The 23,831-nt window shown below is 39.2% G+C and overlaps 1 protein-coding gene across 1 annotated transcript in view; it reads left to right on the forward strand.

Moving 5' to 3' along the window:
• Positions 1-23,831, forward strand: part of C13H4orf45 (chromosome 13 C4orf45 homolog) — a 102,856-nt gene that overhangs the window by 60,881 nt on the left and 18,144 nt on the right. The window contains exon 4 of the mRNA XM_049852804.1: positions 3,254-3,312. Coding sequence (XP_049708761.1) covers positions 3,254-3,312 — 59 coding nt within the window. The remainder of the gene's footprint in view (positions 1-3,253; positions 3,313-23,831) is intronic.

The raw sequence follows: 23,831 nt of genomic DNA on the forward strand, positions 1-23,831 counted from the left end.
TCAGTGTGCCAGCTCCAGGGGAAGGCTTTCTGTCTCTGTCGGCTCTGTAGGAAGGTCCTTGTTATCAATCTTCCCCTGGTCTAGCAGCTTCTCAGTGCGGGCACCATGGGCTAAAGGACGCACTCCCCACCTGGTTCTTCATTCTTGGTGGTAGGAGGTCCTTGTCCTCTCCACTTAATTCTTCCTTTTATATCTCAGAAGAGATTGACTGAAGATACTACCTAATCCTGTAGATTGAACCCAGCCTCATTAACATAATTGCTTCAGTCCTGCCTCGTTACCATCATAGAGGTAGGATTTACAACATATACGAAAACCACATAAGATGACAAAATGGTGGGGAATCACACAATACTGGGAATCATGGCCTAGCCAACTTGACATGCATTTTTGGGGGACACGATTCAATTTGTAATAAAAAATGTAATAGGTGCCTAATATTAAAAGCCTAGATTGACTTGAAGAGACTGTTAGTGGAATTATGGATGTCAAAGGCAATTCTGGTGAAGGCTCAGAAGGAAGTGTGGAGAGCCATAAAGTCACTGATGTCTTAGAGAATACATATGGTGCCAGCAACAGAATATTGCTCAAATTGTGGACTTTAAATGTGTTTCTGGTAAGTTTTCAAAGAAAATGATGAACTTGTGATTGGAGAGTGGAGGAAGGGCAATGCTTTTTATGCAGAGGCAAAAAAATTGTCTGAATTATGTTCAAGTGTTTGGTGGAGGAACTTGGATATCTGGCTGAGGAGATTTTTAAGCAAGATCTTAAAGAAACCATGTGGTTTCTTCTTGCCACTTATTGTAAAATGTGAGAAGAAAGGGATGGGCTTAAAAATGAATTGTGCAAAATGAAAACAAGATTTGGAAAATTCTGTTGTACAAACTAAGGACAGGTGTCCTAGAATGTTCATGAAGGATGTGCCTACACAATCTTTTGTTAAAGAAATTAAGCCTAAGACTGATGGATCAAACCAACTACCACAGCTGAAAACCCATCAGACTGAAAGGGACAAAGAAAGAGTGAAAGGAAAGAAAGCCATCTGCTCCCTGGAATTCTACAGGCAGGAAACAGACCAAAGGAGCTACTTCTGTTGTCCTCCAAGAAAAGAAAAGCATCATCGTTGGAGCAGCTCAGACATCAGCAGAAGTATTGAAAAGAGCCCAGGAAGCAGGGCCTTCTGGTTTTCAAAGAGTGGGGCCACAGCCTCCTGGATCTCAAAGGATGGGGCCACAGCCTCCTAGGTTTCAAAGAGTCACATCTTCTCCAGCTTGGTTCCAGAGTGTAGGACTGCTGTTAAGGTGTTACAGGGCTACCACCCAAAACTGAAAGGGCAGGGCTGCCGTGTCCAAGGGCAGAATCCACCTAGAATCCAGAGGGCATGGCCAACATGAGGTATGGAGGGTAAGCCTATTTCCCAGATGGTCCCAAAGAACAGAAGATTGTTTTCAAGCCTTGAAAGTTAATGTAAATTGTTCTAGGTTTTAGACTTGCTTTGTGCCTGTTATCCCTTCTTTTCCTCCAATTTCTCCCATTTATAATGGAAATGTCTACCTTGTGCCTGTTCCACCACTGAACTTTGGAAACAGATAATTGTTAGTCTAGATTTTATAGTTTCACAGACTAAAAGAAGTTTTGTCCCAGGATAGAATATACCTAAAGTCTCACCCATATTTGATTTAGATGATTCAGAAAGTGAGATTTTGAACTTGGAGTTGATTTATGACTTTTGGAATGATGTGATGGCGTGAATGCGTTTTGCATGTGGCAAGGACATGAAGTTTAGGGGGCCAAAGTTTGGAATGTTATGGATTGAATTGTGTCACTCAGAAATATGTGTTGTTTGCTTCCAAAATGGCTCATTCACATGGCTAGCAAATTGGTGAAATAGCAAAGGTTTTGTTACATATATATTTACCACAATTAAAAAAAAAAAAGCAAAATAATAAAAAGAATACTAGGCAATTCCTGTGATGTTGAAATTATCATAATATGGTTTCACTACTTTTTGAGATGTTAATGAATATAGCATTCCATATCAATGCAAGCAAAAATTGCATTCCAAAACTGAAGTGAAATACTTTCTGATAATCCATGACAATGTTTCTAAATCCTAGTGTTTAGAAAGTTGAGAAATTATTATAAACAAAAATCCTTTTCAGTATAAATTTGACACTCCTCTTCCCCATGCTTATTCACAGATGGGCCATTCATTGGATGTTCCTGGGGAAAAGGAGTTGGGGTGTGTTATAGAATGAATTGTGCCCCCCCAAAATATGTGTTGTAAATCCTAACCTCTATGCCTGTGGCTATATTCCTGTTTGGGAATAGGTTGCCTTTGTTCTGTAAATGAGGCAGGGCTAGTGAAGGCTGTGTCTTCAGTCAATCTTTTTTGAGATATTAAAAAAGATTAAATGCAATCTAGCAAGCAGAAATGGGGAAGAGAGATGCCAAGCCACATGAAGACGGCAGAGGAGCAAAAGCTCAAAGAAACAAGGACATTCTTCCAGAGCCAACGCAGGGAGAAAGCCTTGCCCTAGAAATGGTACTTTGAATTTGGGCTTCTAGCCTCCTAAACTGTGAGAAAAAAAATGTCCGTTTGTTAAAGCCACGCATTTTTGGTATTTCTCTGGATAATGAAGAGAGGATGCAACGATCATTCATTCAGTAATAATGGATCATTTCAATGCACATGGGAAGGTGTGGGAATTATTGTTTAGTGTGGAAACTGGCTCTAAGTCACTTAGTACTTTATCAGCACCCCAAATTATTTGAAAGGAGTTTTCAGATCTACACTCCCCCACTGGCTGTCTGTAACCCAGCTCCTTTCCCGTCTTATTGCCCCATCACATTTTCTAATTCTGTGAGGAGAAGCTAAAGGGAAGAGAGCTAAAATATTAGCAACTAAATGATAAACAGTAGTGTAAAATGCCTTTTCGTATAGACACAGAATCATAAAGATAGAAAGGAGCTTAGGAATTATGGACTCTATTCCTGCTACACGGCACCTCTTCTTTTATAAACGAGGGAAGTAAAGCATGTAGAGACGTATTTGTTTAATTTCTTGTGCTCTTTCGTCAGTTCAGAACTCAAAAGATCATCTTCTTCCCTCATTTGCTTTTAGCTGAATTTAGGATTTCCTATCTAATTCCCCAACCTGAATTCCTTTTTGACTAGGAATGTAAGTCCTTAGACATGTTGTTGCCTACTTACCTTGGAATTATGGCACATTCATTTCCTTTCTCTCTTACAGTACGGAGAACTAAGTCATGCTGCTATTGATCAATTAACACACAGATACCAGAATCCATGGTAAGTGCATATTAACATATTTTAAACTCATAAATGTCTCCTTCCTAAATTAGTGACAGGTTAATTATATTTTTAACTTTGAAGCATAGGACCGCTTTACTTCTTTTATTTCATGTAAGTTTTTGTGGTCAAAGTATGTATTTTTATCCTTAATAAATACTTAATAAATTTTCACTGTTAGGGGTAGGGGGAGTTGTAAAGCAAGCACAGTTGAGTAAGAAACAGAATGTAGTGGAGAAAAAGAGAACTACACCTGTATTTGTTAAGAATAGCAACTGGATGAGTGGGTTAGCTTTAACTATATACATAGTTCTCTTTGGAAAAAACAACATTAATTTTTTTTTGTAAAAAATAAAGTCATTTCATGCGGTTGCCTTAGAAACCATCATAATGGGTAATTAGGCTTAATAAGTGTAATCCTACGGAAGTCACATAATGGCTTGGATTCACTCTATTTTAAGTCAGCCCTTAAACTAAATTTAACATGTCTAGTTCAAGGTACACTAAATTACTGGGAAAAGAGCATAAACAAAGCTTGTCATCTAGATGTAATGTGTAATTCAGATTCCTAAGTGGAAAAGAATCTATCAGCATTGCTCTTACAAGACTGCAGATTCCATATTGTCTTTATTATTCTTAGATTTTTGAAGGTGAGGATTTCTGAAGCCTACTTCACCTCATTTTTAATTGTTGAAGGATACAGCTATTTGCATGCATAAAATTATTGGATTTTAGCCTTGTTCTACTATACAGCAACAACATAAAACACCTCAAATAGATAAAAGTAAACTCCATGTCAAAAGATTAGTAGTTACTACAACACATGTCCAGGAAAGTAAACAATTTTATTGGGCAGTTCTTGTAACTTATAAATTATATCCCATCTTAAAGCCATAGAGAAATAGTCACACTTTATTGCTTGAAAGGCATATGTTCTCACTAAAATATTCTACTTCATTTGTTCAGATAACTTTGCCCCAGTGCAGGAATTAATTTCTTTTTGCAGAAGCATCTATCTGCAAATGCTCTATCATATATTTCCAAACAAAGAAAAACATGAAAGGCTATTGAAAATCTATGAAACTTCAACGAACATTGTTGACATACATATTAAAAATTGCTGCCTTTATTTAAACAAGCAAATAAACAAAAAATCTTATTAGAAAGTCGCTGAGAAATATTGAAGCTTTGAACATTTTTCTTGGTTGCAACTACATTCATTTCTAGGGAATAAGCTATCTATCATGCCAGATCATGTGGATGCAAAACATTTATGAAAAAAGACCTCATACTTAGGGAACTGTGGATTCAATTGGGAAACTGGGCATATGTATATAAAGAAAAGAAATCCCTGGGTGGCACACACAACTAAGCACTCAACTACTAGCCCAAGGTTGGCTGTTCAAATCCACCCAAAATTTCCTTGGAAGACAGGCCTGGTGATCTGCTTCCGAGAGGTCACAGCTTTGAAAGTCCTATGGAGCAGTTCTACTCTGCATACATGGGGTCGCCATGAATCAGAACCCACTTGACAGCAATTAATAACAACAACATATAAAGAAAAATAACAAAATCAACTTGCATCAGCTGAGAGTCAAATAAATGAGGACAATTATAACTAGAAAAGTTTTAAATCTTAAAAAATGTGTTGATGACCCCCTGGACCTGTAGACTCTGACTCAGATCCTATTTTAACTAGTCAGACCAATAATCTGAATGTTGCCTTCCTCTAGAGGCTCTAAGCACCTCCACTGCTTGAAAGACTTCTTGCCCCACTCTTGGGCTGGCAAGATGCCCTTGGATAGGATGATGACTTGGACATGCCAAGGTGTGCCCTACCTTGTGCTCTTTAGTGTGGACTGATCATAACAAATTATGGATAACATTGCAAAGAATGGGAGTTCCAGAACACTTAATTGTGCTCATGAGGAACCTGTACATAGATCAAGACGCAGTTGTTTGAACACAACAAGGGGATACTGCGTGGTTTAAAGTGAGGAAAGGTGTGTGTCAGGGTTGTATCCTTTCACCACACTTATTCAGTCTGAACGCTGAGCAGATAATCCAAGAAGCTGAGTTATATGAAGAAGAACTCAGCATCAGGACTGGAGAAAGACAATTCACTAACAACTTGCATTATGCAGGTGCCACAACCTTGCTTGCTGAAAGTGAAGAGGACTTGAAGCACCTACTGATGAAGATCAAAGACCACAAACTTCAGTATGGATTACACCTCAACATAAAGAAAACAAAAGTCCTCGCAACTGTACCAATGAACAACATCATGATAAATGGAGAAAAGATTGAATTTGTCAAGCATTTCATTTTATTTGGATCCACAATCAGTGCCCATGGAAGCCGCAGGCAAGAAATCAAAAGACATGTTGCATTAGGCAACTCTGCTGCAAAAGGCCTCGTTAAAGCTTTGAAAAGCAAAGATGTCTTGAATGCTAAGGTGTGCCTGACCCAAGCCATGGTGTTTCCAATCATCTCATATGTATGTGAATAAGGAAGACAAAAGAAGAACTGATGCCTTTGAATGGTGGTGTTGGTGAAGAATATTGAATATACCGTGGGCTGCCAAAAGAACAAACAAATCTGTTTTGGGAGAAGTACAACCAGAATGCTCCTTGGAAGCAAGAATGGTGAGACTTCATCTCACATACTTTGGACATATTATCAGGAGGGATCTGTCCCTGGAGAAGGACATCATGCTTGGTAAAATAGAGGGTCAGCAAAAAAGAGGAAGACCCTCAATGAGGTGGACTGACACAGTGGCTGCAACAATGGACTCAAGCATGCCAATGATTGTGAGGATGATGCAGGACCAGAAGTGTTTTGTTCTGTTGTGCATAGGGTCACTATGAGTGGGAACCAACTCAACGGCACCTAACAACAACAGTGTTCTAAAAAAAAAAAATGCACATCTAAGCATTCTTTCCCAGGGAGTAACTAGAGAATTTCATCTAGCAATGTGTAAAGCAAAAAAGGGAAAGGGATAGGACACAGGAAACAAGAGAATCAACAAAGGTGACAGGCATAGAGAATTCCCAAGGAAGTATTAAGGAAAAGTGCCAGAAATTTGGCCCTGCAGAAGCCCAGAGAGGAGTCAGTTCAGATAGGAGCAGAATAAGCAGGCACTCCAGAGGGAGTGCTCATAGTGTACAAGTACTGGGTTAAATACCAGAAAAACCAAGTGAGCTAAAAGTGGCTGCTTTTGGATAAGAAAACTTGAAAGGTGGGACAGATGGGAAGAGGGGGCTGTTTTTTCATTATAAATATTTTTTATAGTGTAATTAAAAAAAATTACTTTAGGTGAAAGTTCACAGAGCATATTAGTTTCTCATTAAACAATTAATACATAAATTGTTTTGTGACATTGGTTGCCGACCCCACAATGTGTCAATACTCTTCCCTTCTCCACCCCAGATTCCCTGTTTCTATGCGTTCAATTTTCCTGTCCCTTTTTCCTTTCTTCACATCTTAGCTTTTAGGCTGGTGTGCCCATTTAGTCTCGTACACATGATTGAACTATGAAGCATGTTCTGCACGTGTGTTATTGTTTGCCCTATAGACCTGTCTAATCTTTGTCCGAAGGGTGAAGCTCAGGAATGACTTCAGTATTCAGTTAAAAGGGTGTGTGGGGACCATACTCGTGGGGTTTCTCCAGTCTCTGTCAGACCAGCAAGTCTGGTCTTGTGTGTGTGTGTGTGTGTGTGTGTGTGTGTGCATGTGAATTCGAATTTTGGTCTACATTTTTCTCCTGCTCTGTCTGGGACCCTCTATTCCGATCCCTACCAGAATAGTCAATGATAACCAGGTACCATCTATTTGTGCTGGACTTGGGTGGTGGAGGTTGTGGTAGCTGTGGCCCATTAGTCCTTTGGACTAATCTTTCCTTGTTTCTTTGGCTTTCTTCATTCTCCTTTGCTCCAGCCGGGATGGGGCCAGTAGATGTCAATATAAATATTTAGTACTATTTATATGTATTATGGAAAACCCTGGGGGCATATTGGTTAAGAGCTACAGCTGCTAACCAAAAGATCGGCAGTTCAAATCCGCCAGGCACTCCTTGGAAACTCTGTGGGGCAGTTCTACGCAGTCTTACAGTGTCACTATGAGTCAGAATCGACTCGACAGCAATGGGTTGGTGGTTTTGGTATATGTATTATGTGTCTGTACCTAAATTATTTTCTGAACATAAAAAATAATTGGCACTATATTATGTACATGTACAATCATTTTATTTTGGTAATAAAAAATAATTGTTTTAAAATGGGAGAAATAGAATAGCCAACTAGAATTCTAGTAGTCAGGGTTTCTAAGGTGAAAATTTTCAAGCTAAAACCAGGACTTTCAGTGCTAAAGAAATATTCCCTGACCTGAATAAACAGGGCTTTGTTTATTCAGAAAGGTGTAAGGTCTGCCCGTATTAGGCATTAGTTGGGTGGCATATAGAAAATTGCCTGTTTTATTCTGTAATGAAATGCTGCCAAAACCAGTTGTTAAACCACCAGACTTAATGACAGCCGGTATTTAAAAATATATTGGTACATAAATGCTTGTTTTTTCTTGCAGTTGTCTTCCTCAAAGCATCCATAAATCTTGACAGGTTTCTATTTTTAAGCCTGTCACTGTCTGGCACATTAGAGGGATTTCCATAAGCATTAAGTAGCAAAGTTGTCCAATGTTTGAGATCAGCAGCTGTATTTCTACTTTGTTCATTTAGGCCCTTTAACTTAAAAACTGTCTTCCCAGTTTCTTCCCTTGAGCTGCCTTCCTCCACTCTAGCCTCCTCTTCAGCCAGGTAGTAAGGGAGGAGGTTTCCTGGGAAGCAGCAACTGGAAGCCAGGTCACTACAGAAGCCCATGGCTGTCACCGTTACAGTGCCATGCATACAGTGCCGATTTATCTAGTCAATCAATGTTCAAGTGCCAACAATGTGCCAGGCACCATACTACACCTGGGGATTCAGGAGTGAAAGAGACAGCCATAGTTCCTGCCTTCCTTACATTCCATCAGGAGAGACAGGAAAGAAGGAGCCTAATAAATGTTTGATAATTTCACTGCAATCATAATAGGTGCCATAGGGAGAAATGTAGGATGTGTGGCATTTATTGTTGAAGGAATGGCTGTTCCTTGTCTCAGGATGGAGCACTTATACCAAAAGGACAAGATGCAACTTTTTTGAGGAAAAAAAATTAGCTAAAGAGACATTACTGTTATTCTTAAGAAGAAATTGTACTATGTCTATCCCTTGATCTCTCCCTAGATGCCCAGGTAGGAAAAAATCCAGTTCACTTCAGAATGTGGCCCTTCACTGCTAACTTCCCTCCACGCAAGTTGTGAAATACATGAAGTCTGAAGTGCTTTGGTTTGGTTTTTACACATTCCCTAAACTTTTGTTTGTATGGAAATGTCCTAATTTCACCTTCATATTTGAGAGACAGTTTTGCTGGATATATGATTCCTGGACGGCAATTTTTTTCCTTCAGTGCTTTATATAAGTCACCTCATTGCCTTCTTGGCTGCATGGTTTCTGCTGAGTAGTCTGAGCTTATTCTTATTGACTCTCCTTTGTAGGTGACTTTTTGTTTATCCCTAGCTGCTCTTAAAATTCACTATCTTTGGTTTTGTCAAGCTTGATTATAATATGTCTTGGTGACTTCCTTTTGAGATCTACCTTATGTTGGGTTTGATGAGCATCTTGGATAGATACTGTCACATTTTTCATGATATCAGGGAAGTTTTCTGCCAAGAAATCTTCAACAATTCTCTCCGTATTTTCTGTTATCCCTCCCTGTTCTGGTACTCCAATCACTCTTAGGTTATTTCTCTTGATGAGTTCCACGTGATTCTTAAGGTTTCTTCATGTTTTAAAATTCTTTTGTCTGATTTTTCTTTGAATATATTGGTGCCAAATATTTTATCTTCAATCTCACTAATTCTGCCTTCCATTTCCCCAGTTCTGCTCCTCTGACTTTCTATTGAGTTGTCTAATTCTGTAATTTGATTGTTAATCTTCCAAATTTCTGCTTGCTGTTTCTGTATGGATCTTGCAGCCTATTAAATTTTTCATTATGTTCCTGAATAACCTTTTTAATTTCTTCAACTTCTTTATCAGTGTGTTCCTTGGCTTGTTCTACGTTTTGTCTGATCTCATGCCTGATGCTTTGAAGAGTTCTGTACATTAATCTCTTGTATTCTACATCTGGTAACTCCAGGAATATATCTTCATCTGGAAGATTCCTTGATTCTTTGTTTTGAGAGCTTGTTGAAGCGATCATGGTTTGCTTCTTTATGTGATTTAATACTGACTGTTGTCTCTGAGCCATCTATAAGTTATTGTATTAATTTATTTTATGTTTGCTTACTGTATCTTAGCTATTTGCTTTGTATTGTTTTGATATGCCCAAATAGGCTGCTTGAGTGAGCTAGCTTGATTATTTGCCCCTTTGAAGCTCTAATGTCCTGTCACCAGATGGCTAGAGCTGTTACCAGGTATATGACCCTAGGAGTCCATTCACTTTTCTTGTATAGCTTCAGCTCAGGTATCCAGTAGTTGGTCATCAAGTGTGTGGTACAGGCTCTGCCCTACAGCCTTAGACAGGCAGCAGTGATTGGTGTAGGCTCACCAATTGCAGCAGGGGTCACACTCTGAACAAGGCAGGGGGCTGAGAACCATCCCCCGAGTGTCTGTGAGGGAAGCACATCCCTGTTCCCTAGAAAGCACAGGTGGGTGGGTTTTGCAGATGGACCATGGGCACCCAGTGCTTTTGGCTGTAAGGACTGGGAGGCACCACTTATCCTTGGACCCCGTCACAGGTGGCAAGGTGATGTGGGTGGAGCCATCAGTCCTCAGGCCCCTGATGTGGGTAGGTGAGGACCCAGTTTAATAGGCAAAGTGGTGTTGAACATCAAAAACACACCTTTTTACTGCACAGCTGAAACAGTGGAAGTCAGATCTCAAGCAGTCAGCAAACCAGGGCCTAATCTCCTGAAATGGGTCCACACAGGTCCCTGCAGGGGTGGAAGGTATTCAAAATCCATGGACAGTTTGTGCCTAGACAGGAGCCACATCTGTCTTGAGCTCCCCAGCTTAGTGGAGCTGGCAGAATATCTTTTCCCTCAATTGTGAATTTATTCCTTCTCCAAGTCCAGGAGAATGGCTCAGGCCCAGGGAAACTGTCAGCCACTGAAGCTGGCTTGGGGGCTGGGGGCTCAGTAAAATAAATGTGACTACTTAGCTTTTGCTGAGAGCACTGTTATTCTCTGGTTCCGGAGGCATGAGTAGACTGTGCAGCTCGCTGTCTCTCCTTGGGAGACCACGTCCCGAACACTACCGCCAGTCCTGCCATGGTCACTCCAGGGGAATGTGTCTGACTGGTGCTTGCTCCTGCCAAGTCAGGTCCTGCAACTCCTCGCCACTTCTGAACCTTATCTGCCTCCCTCTGCTGCTCAGTCCAACTTCCTAACTTTGCCTTTGCTGTTCTGGGCTCCTAGCTTGTCTTATATGTAATCGTTTCACTTGTTTTTTCAGGTCTTTGTTGTAAGAGGGATTACTGGAAGTGTCTGACTACTCTGCCATATCAGCCCCACCTCCTGAAGCCTGAAGTATTGGCAGAAATAAAAAAAGTTATCATTGAGTTGATTCTGACTCATAGTTACCCTATTTAAAAAAAACCTGTTGCCATCAAGTCAATTCCGAGTCATAGCGACCCTATAGGGAAGAGTAGAACTGCCCCATACAGTTTTCAAGGAGCACCTGGTGGATTTGAACTGCTAATCTTTTGGTTAGCAGCTGTAGCTCTAGAGCACTACACCACCAGGGTTTCTAGTGACCCTATAGGACACAGTATAACTGGCCAATAGGGTTTCCAAGACTGTAATCTTTATGGAAACAGACTGCCACATCTTTCTACCATGGAGCAGCTGGTGGATTCAAACCACTGACATTTTAATTAGCAGCTGAGCACTTAACCACTGTGCCACCAGGGCTCCTGTGTAAGAAAGGGGCCCTATCAATTCACTGGCTTATCATTTTTAATTTTTCAGCACATCAGATATCAGAACTGTAAATCTCAGGGCATAGTTCAGTGTAGGAGACCAGGGTGACAGAAAGACCAGCTGCTGGACCTACCAAGACAACTCATAGCAATAAAATCAAAGCATAAACTGAAAACTGAAAGTAAACAGATGACTACAGTGAGATACCATCTCACCCTGACATCAATGGCACTAATCAGAAAAACAGAAAATAACAAATGTGGGTGAGGCTGTGGGGAAATTGGAACTCTTACATACTGATGGTAGGAATGTAAAATGGTACCACCACTATGGAAAACAATAGGTGCCTCCTAGAAATCTAGAAATAGAAATACCATACAATCTAGCAATCCCACTTCCAGGTATATAAAAAAAAAAATACCCTAGAGAAATAAGAATGGTGACACAAATAGACATATGCACACCCATGTTCATTGCAGCATTGTTCACAATAGCAAAAAGACGGAAACAACCCAGATGCCTATCAACAGACGAGTGGATAAACAAACTGTGGTACATACACAAAGTAGAATACTAAAAATGATAAAGAATATCGACATAATCCATGAAACATCACATTACATGGATGAATATGGAGAACATTATGCTGAGTGAAATGTCAATCATGAAAGGACAAATATTGTATGACACCACAATTATAAAAAGTCAAGAAAAAGTTTACACAGAGGAAAAAATAATTATTTGATGCTTACTAAAGATGGGAAGGGGAGGGAGGGAAAATTACTAACTAGGGGGAAGACATATGTTAGTATTGGTGAAAAAAAGACAATACACAATATGGGGGAAGTCAGCACAACATGACCAAGGCAAAGGAAGGCACTGAGAAGAACACAAGAATAAAGGGCAATTACAGTAATTACTACAGCATAGATAATCCTGCAACAATAGTATTAATGAACAAAAATCTTCAAATGGGTACATAGGTAGATAGGAGGGTGTAAGGGAGCACACCCACTTGCAGATATAGGTTTGGTGGTGGATATTTCTACATACATAATTGTAGGTGCTGGATGTATATTAATATAGACAGTAGAGCACACAAGGGGCACAATCACAGAAACTTCTTAGACATAACCAAACACCTTGCAGGACGAGGTTCCTAGGCTCAAAGGCAAAGGTCCACAGGCTTGGGGAACATCTACATCAATTGGCACGACATAGTTCATAAAAACAATGTTCTGCCTCCTGCTTTGGTGAATAGCATCTGGGTCTTAAAAGCTTGTGAGTGGCCATCTAAGACACAACTATTGGTCTCTTCCCATTTGAAGCAAAGGAGAGCGAAGAAAACCAAAGACTCAAGGGAGCAGTTAGTCCAAAGAACTAATGGACCATATGAACCACAACCTACATAACCCCAAGACCAGATTAACTAGATGGTGCCTGGCTACCACTACGAACCACTCTAACTGGGATCACAGCAGAGGATCCTGGACAGAGCAGGAAAAAAATGTAGCACACACAAAAAAAAAAACAAATTCACATAAAATACCAGACTTACTGGTGTGACAGAGACTGTAGGAGCTCCTGAGACTATGGCTCTAAGACAGACACCCTTCCGATCTGGAACTGAAGCCATTCTCGAAGATCAATTTTAAGCCAAACAATAAAACCAAAACCTTTGCCATTGAGTTGATTCCAACTCATAGTGACCCTATAACAATAGACAGACCCATAAATGGACAATAACACCCAAGAGAGAAATGTTCCTTAGAAAAATTATACAAGATCAAAAGGACAACATTTGCCCAAAAGCAAAGATAAGAAGAAAGGAAGGGGTAGAAAATCCAGACAAAAGGCAATGGGAAATGCAGGGTGGATATGGGGTGAGTGCTGACACATTGAGGTGAAGGCAACCAATGTCATGGAACATATTACGTACAAACAATTGAACGGGAAACTATTTTGCTCTGTAAACTTTCACCTAAGCACGATAAAAAATAAAATATAAATAAAAGTAAATGAATGAGCTAAATTTCTTTGTTGTTGGTTGCCATTGAATCAGAACTGCTCCATACGGTTTTCAATGATTGAAAGGCCTGTCCTCTGAGGTGCCTCTGGGTGGGTTCAAACTGCCAACCTTTCGGCTAGTAGTCAAGCTCGTAAGCGTTTGTGCCACTCAGAGATTTCAGCTAAATTTCTAGGCCCAGGCAAATAGTTCATGTATTGAAAAGAGTATAGGAAAAAAAAAAGGACAACGTATATTATAAATATTTGGATTATTTTCATTTCACTATTATCCACCCAATTTTGTAAATCTACAAAAATGCCTTGGTACTTGATCAGACTAGTATCAAACATGCTTATATTCATCCAGAATTGACTGTATAGCAATGGGTTTTTTTTTTTTTTCTTGGTTCATAATTTTAGGTTTCCCTAATTGCAAGATTCTATGACCAAGGCTTTGGAGTTGGACAGGCTTGGGCTTAATTCCCCCATCTTGTGAAATGCAGATGTCCTTTGAACCTGAGCTTCAAGGGCAAAACAGGTAGTGAGAATACCTCTCTCCTGGGGCTGCATAAAGCCTTGTCTATGGGCAGCAGACTGTTCGAGACACTTTGCTCTCTGCTTAAAAAAAATCATTTCCTTTCACCTTTCCTTCCATCTTCCTGGTATGTTTCTAAACCATTACAAAGAATGTTTGAGAAGTCTTCAGCTTTTAGTAGTAGTGAATTTACCAGGGGTCTGCAGCACATCGTTTCTCATTGGTGACATCATTAGGCTCTTGACCAATGTGCTTCCATCATTCCTTAAGCATGGAGATGAGAAAGAGCTGTGCTGGTCTCAATGATATTTGAAGATTATGAAAACAAACAAACAAACAAACAAAAAAACTTAAGTGTCCCTATAGCAGGGATGTTTTGAAATTAATAGAAGGAAAGTTTTAGTTCAGCGTTTGCATGTCCCGCACTTCTAATTTTATTCAAAATTATTAAATGTAGTTCTGTGCTGTCGAGTCAATTCCAACTCATAGTGATCCCATATGACAGAGTAGAACTGCCCCATAGGGTTTCCTAGGCTGTAATCGTAGGCCCCTCGATATTCAAAGAAGAGAAAACACCTTTACCTGACTACTTTTATTTATAGTCTTTAACTGATCATTCAATTCAGTCAATCAATCAGTCAACCAATAAATAGTTTTAGAGGACTGTCCTTTCCATCAAATAGTTCATAAGTAGTGGGGAAGAGGCACATGGAAAATTCTAGAACATTATGGTAAGAGCAGCAATATAGCCCCCCCAGGCTATACATATAGCCCAGGATGGGAATGAGGAGGGGAACCATGGAGGTCCTCTGTGGAGGAGTCTGAAAAGGTAAGGTTAGGTAAGTATATTACTCATCACTTCATTTATCTACCATAATGATAAACACACACCAAAACATACCGCAATTCATCAGTTTTTACAGGTACAATTCAGTGACATTGATTACACTCTTCAAGCTGTGCAACCATTCTCGCTCTTCTCACCACCATTAACATACATTCAATGCACTCTAAGCAAAAGCTCCCTCTTTCCCCCCTCCCTCCCATCCCTGGTAACCACTAATTACTTATGGTTTCCATATATTTGCTTATTTCCTGTAAGTGATATCATACAGTATTTGTCCTTTTGTGACTGACTCATTTCACTCAGCATAATTTCCTCCAAGTTCATCCATGTTGTGGCATGCATCAGGACTTCATTTTTCTTTATAGCTAGGTAATATTCCATTGTAATTTTTTTTTTTATGTATATACCACATTTTGTTTATCCATTCATCAATTGATGGACATTTTTGTTGTTTCCACATTTGGGCCATTGTGACTAGTGCTGCAAAGAACATTATTGTGCATATGTCTGTTCACATCATTGCTTTCAGGTCTTTTGGGTATGTACCTAAGAATGGAATTGCTGGTTTACATGGTAGTTCTGCCAAATTGTTTTCCACCGTAGCTATACCAACTTAAGTTCCCACTAGCAATGGATGGATGAGGGTTCCCATTTCTGCACAGCCCTGACAACCCTAATGTTTTCTGTTTTTGTTTGTTTTGTTTTGTTTTAATCATTGCCATTCTAATATGGATGAGATGATATCTTATTATGGTTCGTCGCTTTATTTTTACATGTTGCCTTTTGCTTCTAATATAATCCTAAAGAGCATCTCATGCTTATCCTCTATAATTTTAATTCAATTTTCAACAGTATCACTTTCATTCTCTACTTCATCCAAACAATGGATAAATATATTACCAAGGAAATAAGACACAGTTCCTGATCTCAAAGAGCTTATCATGTGGAGGGGAAAAGAGACACATAAACAGATAATTACACTAGAGTATATTACGTACAATACAGTGATAGAAATATTGAGTCAACCTATATTGATTACCTAATAGTGCCTGGTACTATGCTAGGTGTTGGGCTCAGATATTTAACAAAGTTTAACAACTAAGTGTGATGCTTGTTATGGTAGGGGATGTTACAGAGCATTCAATGGGAACATATAGTTTGCAGTCTAAACTTAGAGCAGGAATCTAGAAGGGCTCTGTAAGGTCACCTGAGCTTGGAAGAAGAGTAGGAGTTAGTTTTTAGAACGTCTAGATTTAGATTCCAAGATTTTGTTATTTTAGAGATGGAAGTTTACGTGTTCAAACGTAATTACCTTGTAGCTCAGTAACCACATATTTGAGAATAAAGCTTTTAATATCTAGCCCCTACAGCAGTGTATAAAGATGGCACAGTTTATACAGAACGCTGCAGCTTGTTTTCCGTCTAGCAGCCTAAGGGCTAATTAATTAAAATTCAAAGATGAATTACTTGGTGGGTGGAAGAACAAATGTTTTCTTCACTGAGCAGGGGTAAGTAAGGCCTTGAAGACAGACTCTCCCAGAATCTAAGTCACTCTCTGCAGCTGTTCAGTAAGACATGACTCAGGCACCGCCTCCTGCTCCACACCTACCATGCCACCACCCATTCCTTTCCTGGTTAGACACACACACAGTAAAGACAACAAGAAGGAGGAAAAAAAAAAAAGGGGGGGGAAAGCAGCATTGATTCCACACTCAATTTAACTTACTTAATATTTTACTTAATTATAAAATAAATGCCCATATAACAATGTAAGTATAAAATGAAAAAAAAAAATTCTAAATGTGTATCCGGTTGATAGTTTAGCCCACCGTAGTAGCTAATTTTATATGTCATCTTAGCTAGGCTATGATTCTCAGTGGTCTGGCCAGACACTGGACTGGTTGCTGTTCCATGTTGTTGTTGTGTGCTATTGAGTCGATTCTGACTCATAGCAACCCTATACAAAGGAGTAAAACTGCCCCATAGGGTTTCTTAGGCTGTAATCCTTACAGGAGCAGATTGCCAGGTCTTTTCTCCCGTGGAGATGCTGGGTGGGTTTGAATAGTCAACTTTTTGTTTAGCACCCAAGTGCTTAACAACTACGCCACCAGGGTTCCTTTTGCTGTTCCATAGTGTAAAGTAACGTAACGTAACATAATGTAATGTAATCACGTTCCATGATGTAATCAACCAATCAGTTGAAAGGAGAGTTTCCTCGGAAGTGTGGTCTGCCTCCAGTATATAAACGATGTTCTCAGAGAGCTGACTCTTGCTCTTGACCCTGCACTCTTCTTGCCTCCCAACTTATGGATCTCGGGACATAAACCTGCAGAAGTCCCATGAGCCAGCAGAGGTCTTCAGCCTGCTGCCTGACTTAGGGGTTTCGGACTTGCCAGCCCTCACAATTGCATGAGCCATTTCCTTGAACTCAATCTCTCTCTCCATATGCATATATGCACAGTGAGAGCCAGTATATCTCACTGGTTCTGTTTCTCTAGAGGACCTTGATTAAGATGCTCCCAGAAATTTTCCAAGTGATTTTAAAGAACAATAATTTGAGTATAAATCTCTAGTGGGGTATGCCCTGACAACAAATAGAACTACAAAATCTTGGTAGAAATGTTGGTTCTGTTGTAGGTATATTGGGGAATAAAGCAAATGAGGAATAATATGATGTTCCCGTTTAATTATACCCAGTTTGGTTGAGTACCAGGATTCTTGGAGTGGGAAAATGAAAGAGCTGAAAAAACAAACCCTGAATTTGATTGGACATATATGTGTCTAGGTATGTCTGAGGAACCCTGGTGGCACAGTGGTTAAGGGCTTGGCTGCTAACCGAAAGGTCAGTGGTTCAAACCTACCCGCCACTCCATGGGAGAACAATGAGGCAGTCTACCTCTGTAAAAATTACAGCCTTGGAAACCCTATGGCACAGTTCTTCTCTGCCCTACAGGTTCACTATGAGATGGAATTGACTTGATGGTAATGGGTTTGGTTTTGACTATGTATGTTTATTTATTTTTTTCATATGGCATAGGCATATGGACTAACTCAGTAGCTGTAAGTTCCCCCATTACTCAGATTATATTCTTCAAATACCTTTTCCACTAAAATGAACTGGGGATTCTTAGAGAAATGAGCAATTTTAGATCTGGAGAAGGAAATGGAAAAGATGAGCCTGGGACATCTTGCCATATGCGATAGGAAAGAAGCTATCAAAGACTACAACAGCCTTGTGAGAAGGATCTAGGAGCCAAACTTGAAGAGGCTCCCACTGGTCAAAGATGGGACACCTCGAAAAATGTTAAAAATGGCAATAAATGAATATAATCACATATGCCCATGTAAGTATACATATACTCTCACATATACACTCATGAGTTCACAATGTCTCTAAAAAAGCCTACAATGTATTGGTCACCAGGGAGAATTCTAATGAACCAGTTCATTATTTTGAAAACAGGTAAATAAAAAGTCAAGCATTAATTCTGCCTTTCCAATACAAACTGTGCCACTGTATAACCAAATAGAAATGAAGTGAGTCTTTAAAAAACAAATCTAGCAAATAAATAAAGATGGGACAACAAAATTAAGACATTGCTACTTTGCAAATCCTAATAAATGGATGAATCTAGACACTGATGATTAATGGCTGCCAAAACCACACACACACAAGAGACAACTAGGTAGTGCGTGTCTCCTGAGGGAAGAATACAGCACCTCGTGGCACGTACGCTTGCTCCAAAAGCCCAATCTGACTTTGACCAAACCTCTAAATCTAACTAACTACATATGGGAAATAAGGAGAGTGGAACGTATTAAACAACATCACGAAGATGTTATCAGAGAAACTTACTGTGGGAAATTTTACAGGAAAAATGGCCCAGTTTCATCAAAACATAAACAGGAAAAAAAAAGAGAGAAGAAAAGAAAGGAGCAAGAACACATGAATTACAAAAAATGTAAAACACATATCAATGAAATTGGATCATTTCAAACAAATGCATATAACATCTGTAAGACAGAATTTTGGACAATGAATATGTGGTGAAATTATATTTTTAGGAGAAATAATTACATTGTGACTGTTAAGAAAAAGAGCTTTTATATTTTAGAGATTCATACTAAACAGATATGATAGCTTGGCAGGGGGAAGGTTAGTGGGCAGGAATAAAGAAGAAATAAGATTGGCTATAAGTTCATAATTTTTTTTTTAATAATTTTTATTGTGCTTTAAGTGAAAGATTACAAATCAAGTCAGTCTCTCACACAAAAACCCATATACACCTTGCTACACACTCCCAATTACTTTCCCTCTAATGAGACAGCCCCCTCTCTCCCTCCACTCTCTCTTTTTGTGTCCATTTCGCGTGCTTATAACCCCCTCCACCCTCTCATCTCCCCTCCAGGCAGGAGATGCCAACGTAGTCTCAAATGTCCACCTGATCCAAGAAGCTCACCCCTCACCAGCATCCCTCTCCAACCCATTGTCCAGTCCAATCCATGTCTGAAGAGTTGGCTTCGGGAATGGTTCCTGTCCTGGGCCAACAGAAGGTCTGGGGGCCATGACCACCAGAGTCCTTCCAGTCTCAGTCAGACCATTAAGTCTGGTCTTTTTATGAGAATTTGGGGTCTGCATCCCACTGCTCTCCTGCTCCTTCAGGGGTTCTCTGTTGTGTTCCCTGTCAGGGCAGTCATCGGTTGTAGCTGGGCACCATCTACTTCTTCTGGTCTCAGGAGGATGTAGTCTCTGGTTCATGCGGCCCTTTCTGTCTCCTGGGCTCCTAATCGCCTTGTGTCCTTGGTGTTGTTCATTCTCCTTTGATCCAAGTGGGTTGAGACCAATTGATGCATCTTAGATGGCCGCTTGCTATTGTTTAAGACCCCAGATGCCACTCTTTAAAGTAGGATGCAGAATGTTTTCTTAATAGATTTTATTATGCCAGTTGACTTAGATGTCCCCTGAAATCATGGTCCCCAAACCCCTGCCCTTGCTACACTGGCCTTCGAAGCATTCAGTTTATTCAGGAAACTCCTTTGCTTTTGGTTTAGTCCAATTGTGCTGACCTCCCCTGTATCGTGTGCTGTCTTCCCCTTCACCTAAAGTAGTTCTTATCTACTATCTAATTCGTGAATGCCCCTCTCCCACCCTTTCTCTCCCCCCTCGCATAACCACAAAAGAATGTTTTCTTCCCAGTTTAAACTATTTCTCAGTTCTTATAATAGTGGTCTTATACAATATTTGTCCTTTTGCAACTGACTAATTTCACTCAGCATAATGCCTTCCAGGTCCCTCCATGTTATGAAATGTTTCACAGATTCCTCACTGTGCTTTGTCCATCCGTAGTGTTCCATTGTATGAATATACCATAATTTAATTATCCATTCATCCGCTGATGGGCACCTTGGTTGCTTCCATCTTTTTGCTATTGTAAACAGTGCTGCAATAAACACGAGTGTGCATATATCTGTTCGTGTAAAGGCTCTTATTTCTCTAGGATATATTCCAAGGAGTGGGATTGCTGGATCCTATGGTAGTTCTATTTCTAGCTTTTTGAGGAAGCACCAAATCGATTTCCAAAGTGGTTGTACCATTTGACATTACCACCAGCAGTGTATAAGTGTTCCAATCTCTCCACAACCTCTCCAACATTTATTATTTTGTGTTTTTTGGATTAATGCCAGCCTTGTTGGAGTGAGATGAAATCTCATTGTAGTTTTGATTTGCATTTCTATGGCTAATGATCGTGAACATTTCCTCATGTATCTGTTAGCTACCCGAACGTCTTCTTTAGTGAAGTGTCTATTCATATCTTTTGCCCATTTTTTAATTGGGTTATTTGTCTTTTTGCAGTTGAGTTTTTGCAGTGTCATGCAGATTTTAGAGATCAGGCGCTGATCAGAAACGTCATAGCTAAAACCTTTTTCCCAGTCTGTAGGTAGTCTTTTTACTCTTTTGGTGAAGTCTTTGGATGAACATAGGTGTTTGATTTTTAGGAGCTCCGAGTTTTCTAGTGTTTCTTCTGTATTCTTTATAATGTTTTGTGTACTGTTTATGCCATGTATTAGGGCTCCTAACGTTGTTCCTATTTTTTTCTTCCATGATCTTTATCTTTTTAGACTTTATATTTAGGTCTTTAATCCATTTTGAGTTAGTTTTTGTGCACGGAGTGAAGCATGGGTCTTGTTTCATTTTTCTGCAGGTGGATATCCAGTTATGCCAGCACCATTTGTTAAAAAGACTGTCTTTTCCCCATTTAACTGTTTTGGGGTCTTTGTCAAATATCAACTGCTCATATGTGGATGGATTTATGTCTGGATTCTCAATTCTGTTCCATTGGTCTACGTATCTGTTGTACCAGCACCAGGCTGTTTTGACTACTGTAGCGGTATAATAGGTTCTAAAATCAGGTAAAGTGAGGCCTCCCACTTTGTTCTTCTTTTTCAGTAATGCTTTATTTATCCAGGGCCTCTTTCCCTTCCGTATGAAATTGGTGATTTGTTTCTCCATCTCATTAAAGAATGTCGTTGGGATTTGGATCAGAATTGCATTAAATGTATAGATCGCTTTTGGTACAATGGAGATTTTCACAATATTAAGCCTTCCTATCCACGAGCAAGGTATATTCTTCCACTTATGTAAGCCTCTTTTGGTTTCTTGCAGAAGTGTACTGTAGTTTTCTTTGTATAAGTCTTTTACAACTCTGGTAAGATTTATTCCTAAGTATTTTATCTTCTTGGGGGTTACTGTAAATGGCATTGATTTGGTGATTTCCTCTTCGATGTTCTTTTTGTTGGGGTAGAGGAATCCAACTGATTTTTGCATGTTTATCTTGTATCCTGGTACTCCACTGAACTCTTCTATTAGTTTTAGTAGTTTTCTGGAGGATTCCTTAGGGTTTTCTGTGTATAAGATCATGTCATTTGCAATTAGAAATACTTTGACTTCTTCGTTGCCAATCTGGATGCCCTTTATTTCTTTATCTAGCCTCATTGCTCTGGCTAGGACTTCCAGCACAATGTTGAATAAGAGTGGAAATAAAGGGCATTCTTGTCTGGTTCCCGATCTCAATGGGAATGCTTTCACGCTCTTTCCATTTAGGGTGATGTTGGCTGTTGGCTTCGTATAAATGCCCTTTATTATGTTGAGGAATCTTCCTTCTATTCCTATTTTGCTGAGAGTTTTTATCATGATGAGTGTTGAACTTTGTCAAATGCCTTTTCTGCATCAGTTGATAAAATCATGTGATTCTTATCTTTTGTTTTATTTATGTGGTGGATTACATTAATTGTTTTTCTAATGTTGAACCATCCCTGCATACCTGGTATGAATCCCACTTGGTAGTCATGGTGAATTATTTTTTTGATATGTTGTTGAATTCTATTGGTTAGAATTTTGTTGAGGATTTTTGCTTCTACATTCATGAGGGATATAGGTCTATAATTTTCTTTTCTTGTGGTGTCTTTACCTGCTTTTGGTATCAGTGATATGCTGGCTTCATAGAATAAGTTTGGTAGCATTCCATCCTTTTCTATGCTCTGAAATACCTTTAGTAGTAGTGGTGTTAACTGTTCTCTGAAAGTTTGGTAGAACTCTGCAGTGAAGCCATCCAGACCAGGGCTTTTTTTTGTTGGGAGTTTTTTGATTACCTTTTCAATCTCTTCTTTTGTTATGGGTCTCTTTATTTGTTTTACCTCTGTTTGTGTTAGTTTAGGTAGGTAGTGTGTTTCTAGGAATTCATCCATTTCTTCCAGGTTTTCAAATTTGTTTGAGTGTAGTTTTTCATAGAAATCTGATATGATTCTTTTAATTTCAGTTGGGTCTGTTGTAATATCGTCCATTTCATTTCTTATTCAGGTTATTTGCTTCCTCTCCTGTTTTTCTTTTGTCAGTTTGGCCAGTGGTTAATCAACTTTGTTGAGTTTTTTAAAAAACCAGCTTTTGGTCTTGTTAATTCCTTCAATTGTTTTTCTGTTTTCTATTTCATTTAGTTCAGCTCTAATTTTTATTATTTGCTTTCTTCTGGTGCCTGTGGGTTTGTTTTGTTGGTCTCTTTCTATTTGTTCAAGTTGTGGGGATAATTCTCTTATTTTGGCCCTTTCTTCTTTTTGGATGTGTGCATTTATTGATAGAAATTGACCTCTGAGCACCACTTTTGCTGTGTCCAATAGATTCTGATAGGAAGTGTTTTCACTCTCATTGGATTCTATGAATTTCTTTATTCCATCCTAAATGTCTTCTATAATCCAATCTTTTCTGAGCCGGGTATTGTTCAGTTTCCAAGTGTTTGATTTCTTTTCCATGCTTTTCCTGTTAGTGATTTCCACTTTTATGGTCTTATGGTCAGAGAAGATGCTTTGTAATATTTCAGTGTTTTGGATTCTGCTAAGGCTTGCTTTATGGCCTAATATGTGGTCTGTTCTAGAGAATGTTCCATGTGCACTAGTATACTTTATTAAAGAAAGTATACTTGGTTGCTGTTGGGTGGAGTGTTCTGTAAATGTCTACAAGGTCAAGTTGTTTGATTGTGGCATTTAGATCTTCCATGTCTTTATTGAGCTCCTTTCTGGATGTCCTGTCCTTCACCAAAAATGGTGTGTTAAAGTCTCCTACTATTATTGTGGAGCTGTCTATCTTACTTTTCAATGCTTATAGAGTTTGTTTCATGTATCTTGTAGCCCTGTCATCTGGTGCATAAATATTTAATATGGCTATTTCCCCCTGGTAAATTGTCCCTTTAATCGTTATATGGTGTTCTTCCTTATCCTTTCTGATGGATTTAACTTTAAAGTCTATTTTGTCAGAAATTAATATTGCCACTCCTGCTCTTTTTTGATTGTTGTTTGCTTGATATATATTTTTCCATCCTTTGAGTTTTAGTTTGTCTGTGTCTCTAAGTCTAAGGAGTGTCTCTTGTAGGCAGCATATAGACGGATCTTGTTTTTTAATCCAGTCTGCCACTCTCTGTCTCTTTATTGGTGCATTAATTCATTTACATTGAGGGTAATTATGGATAGGTATGAATTTAGTGCTATCATTTTAGTGTCTTTTTTTGTGTGTTGTTGACAGTTTCTTTTTCCCACTCGATTTTATGTGCTGAGTAGATTTTCTTTATATAGTGT

Source organism: Elephas maximus, chromosome 13 (assembly GCF_024166365.1).
Source record: "Elephas maximus indicus isolate mEleMax1 chromosome 13, mEleMax1 primary haplotype, whole genome shotgun sequence".
Taxonomy (NCBI): Eukaryota; Metazoa; Chordata; class Mammalia; order Proboscidea; family Elephantidae; genus Elephas; species Elephas maximus.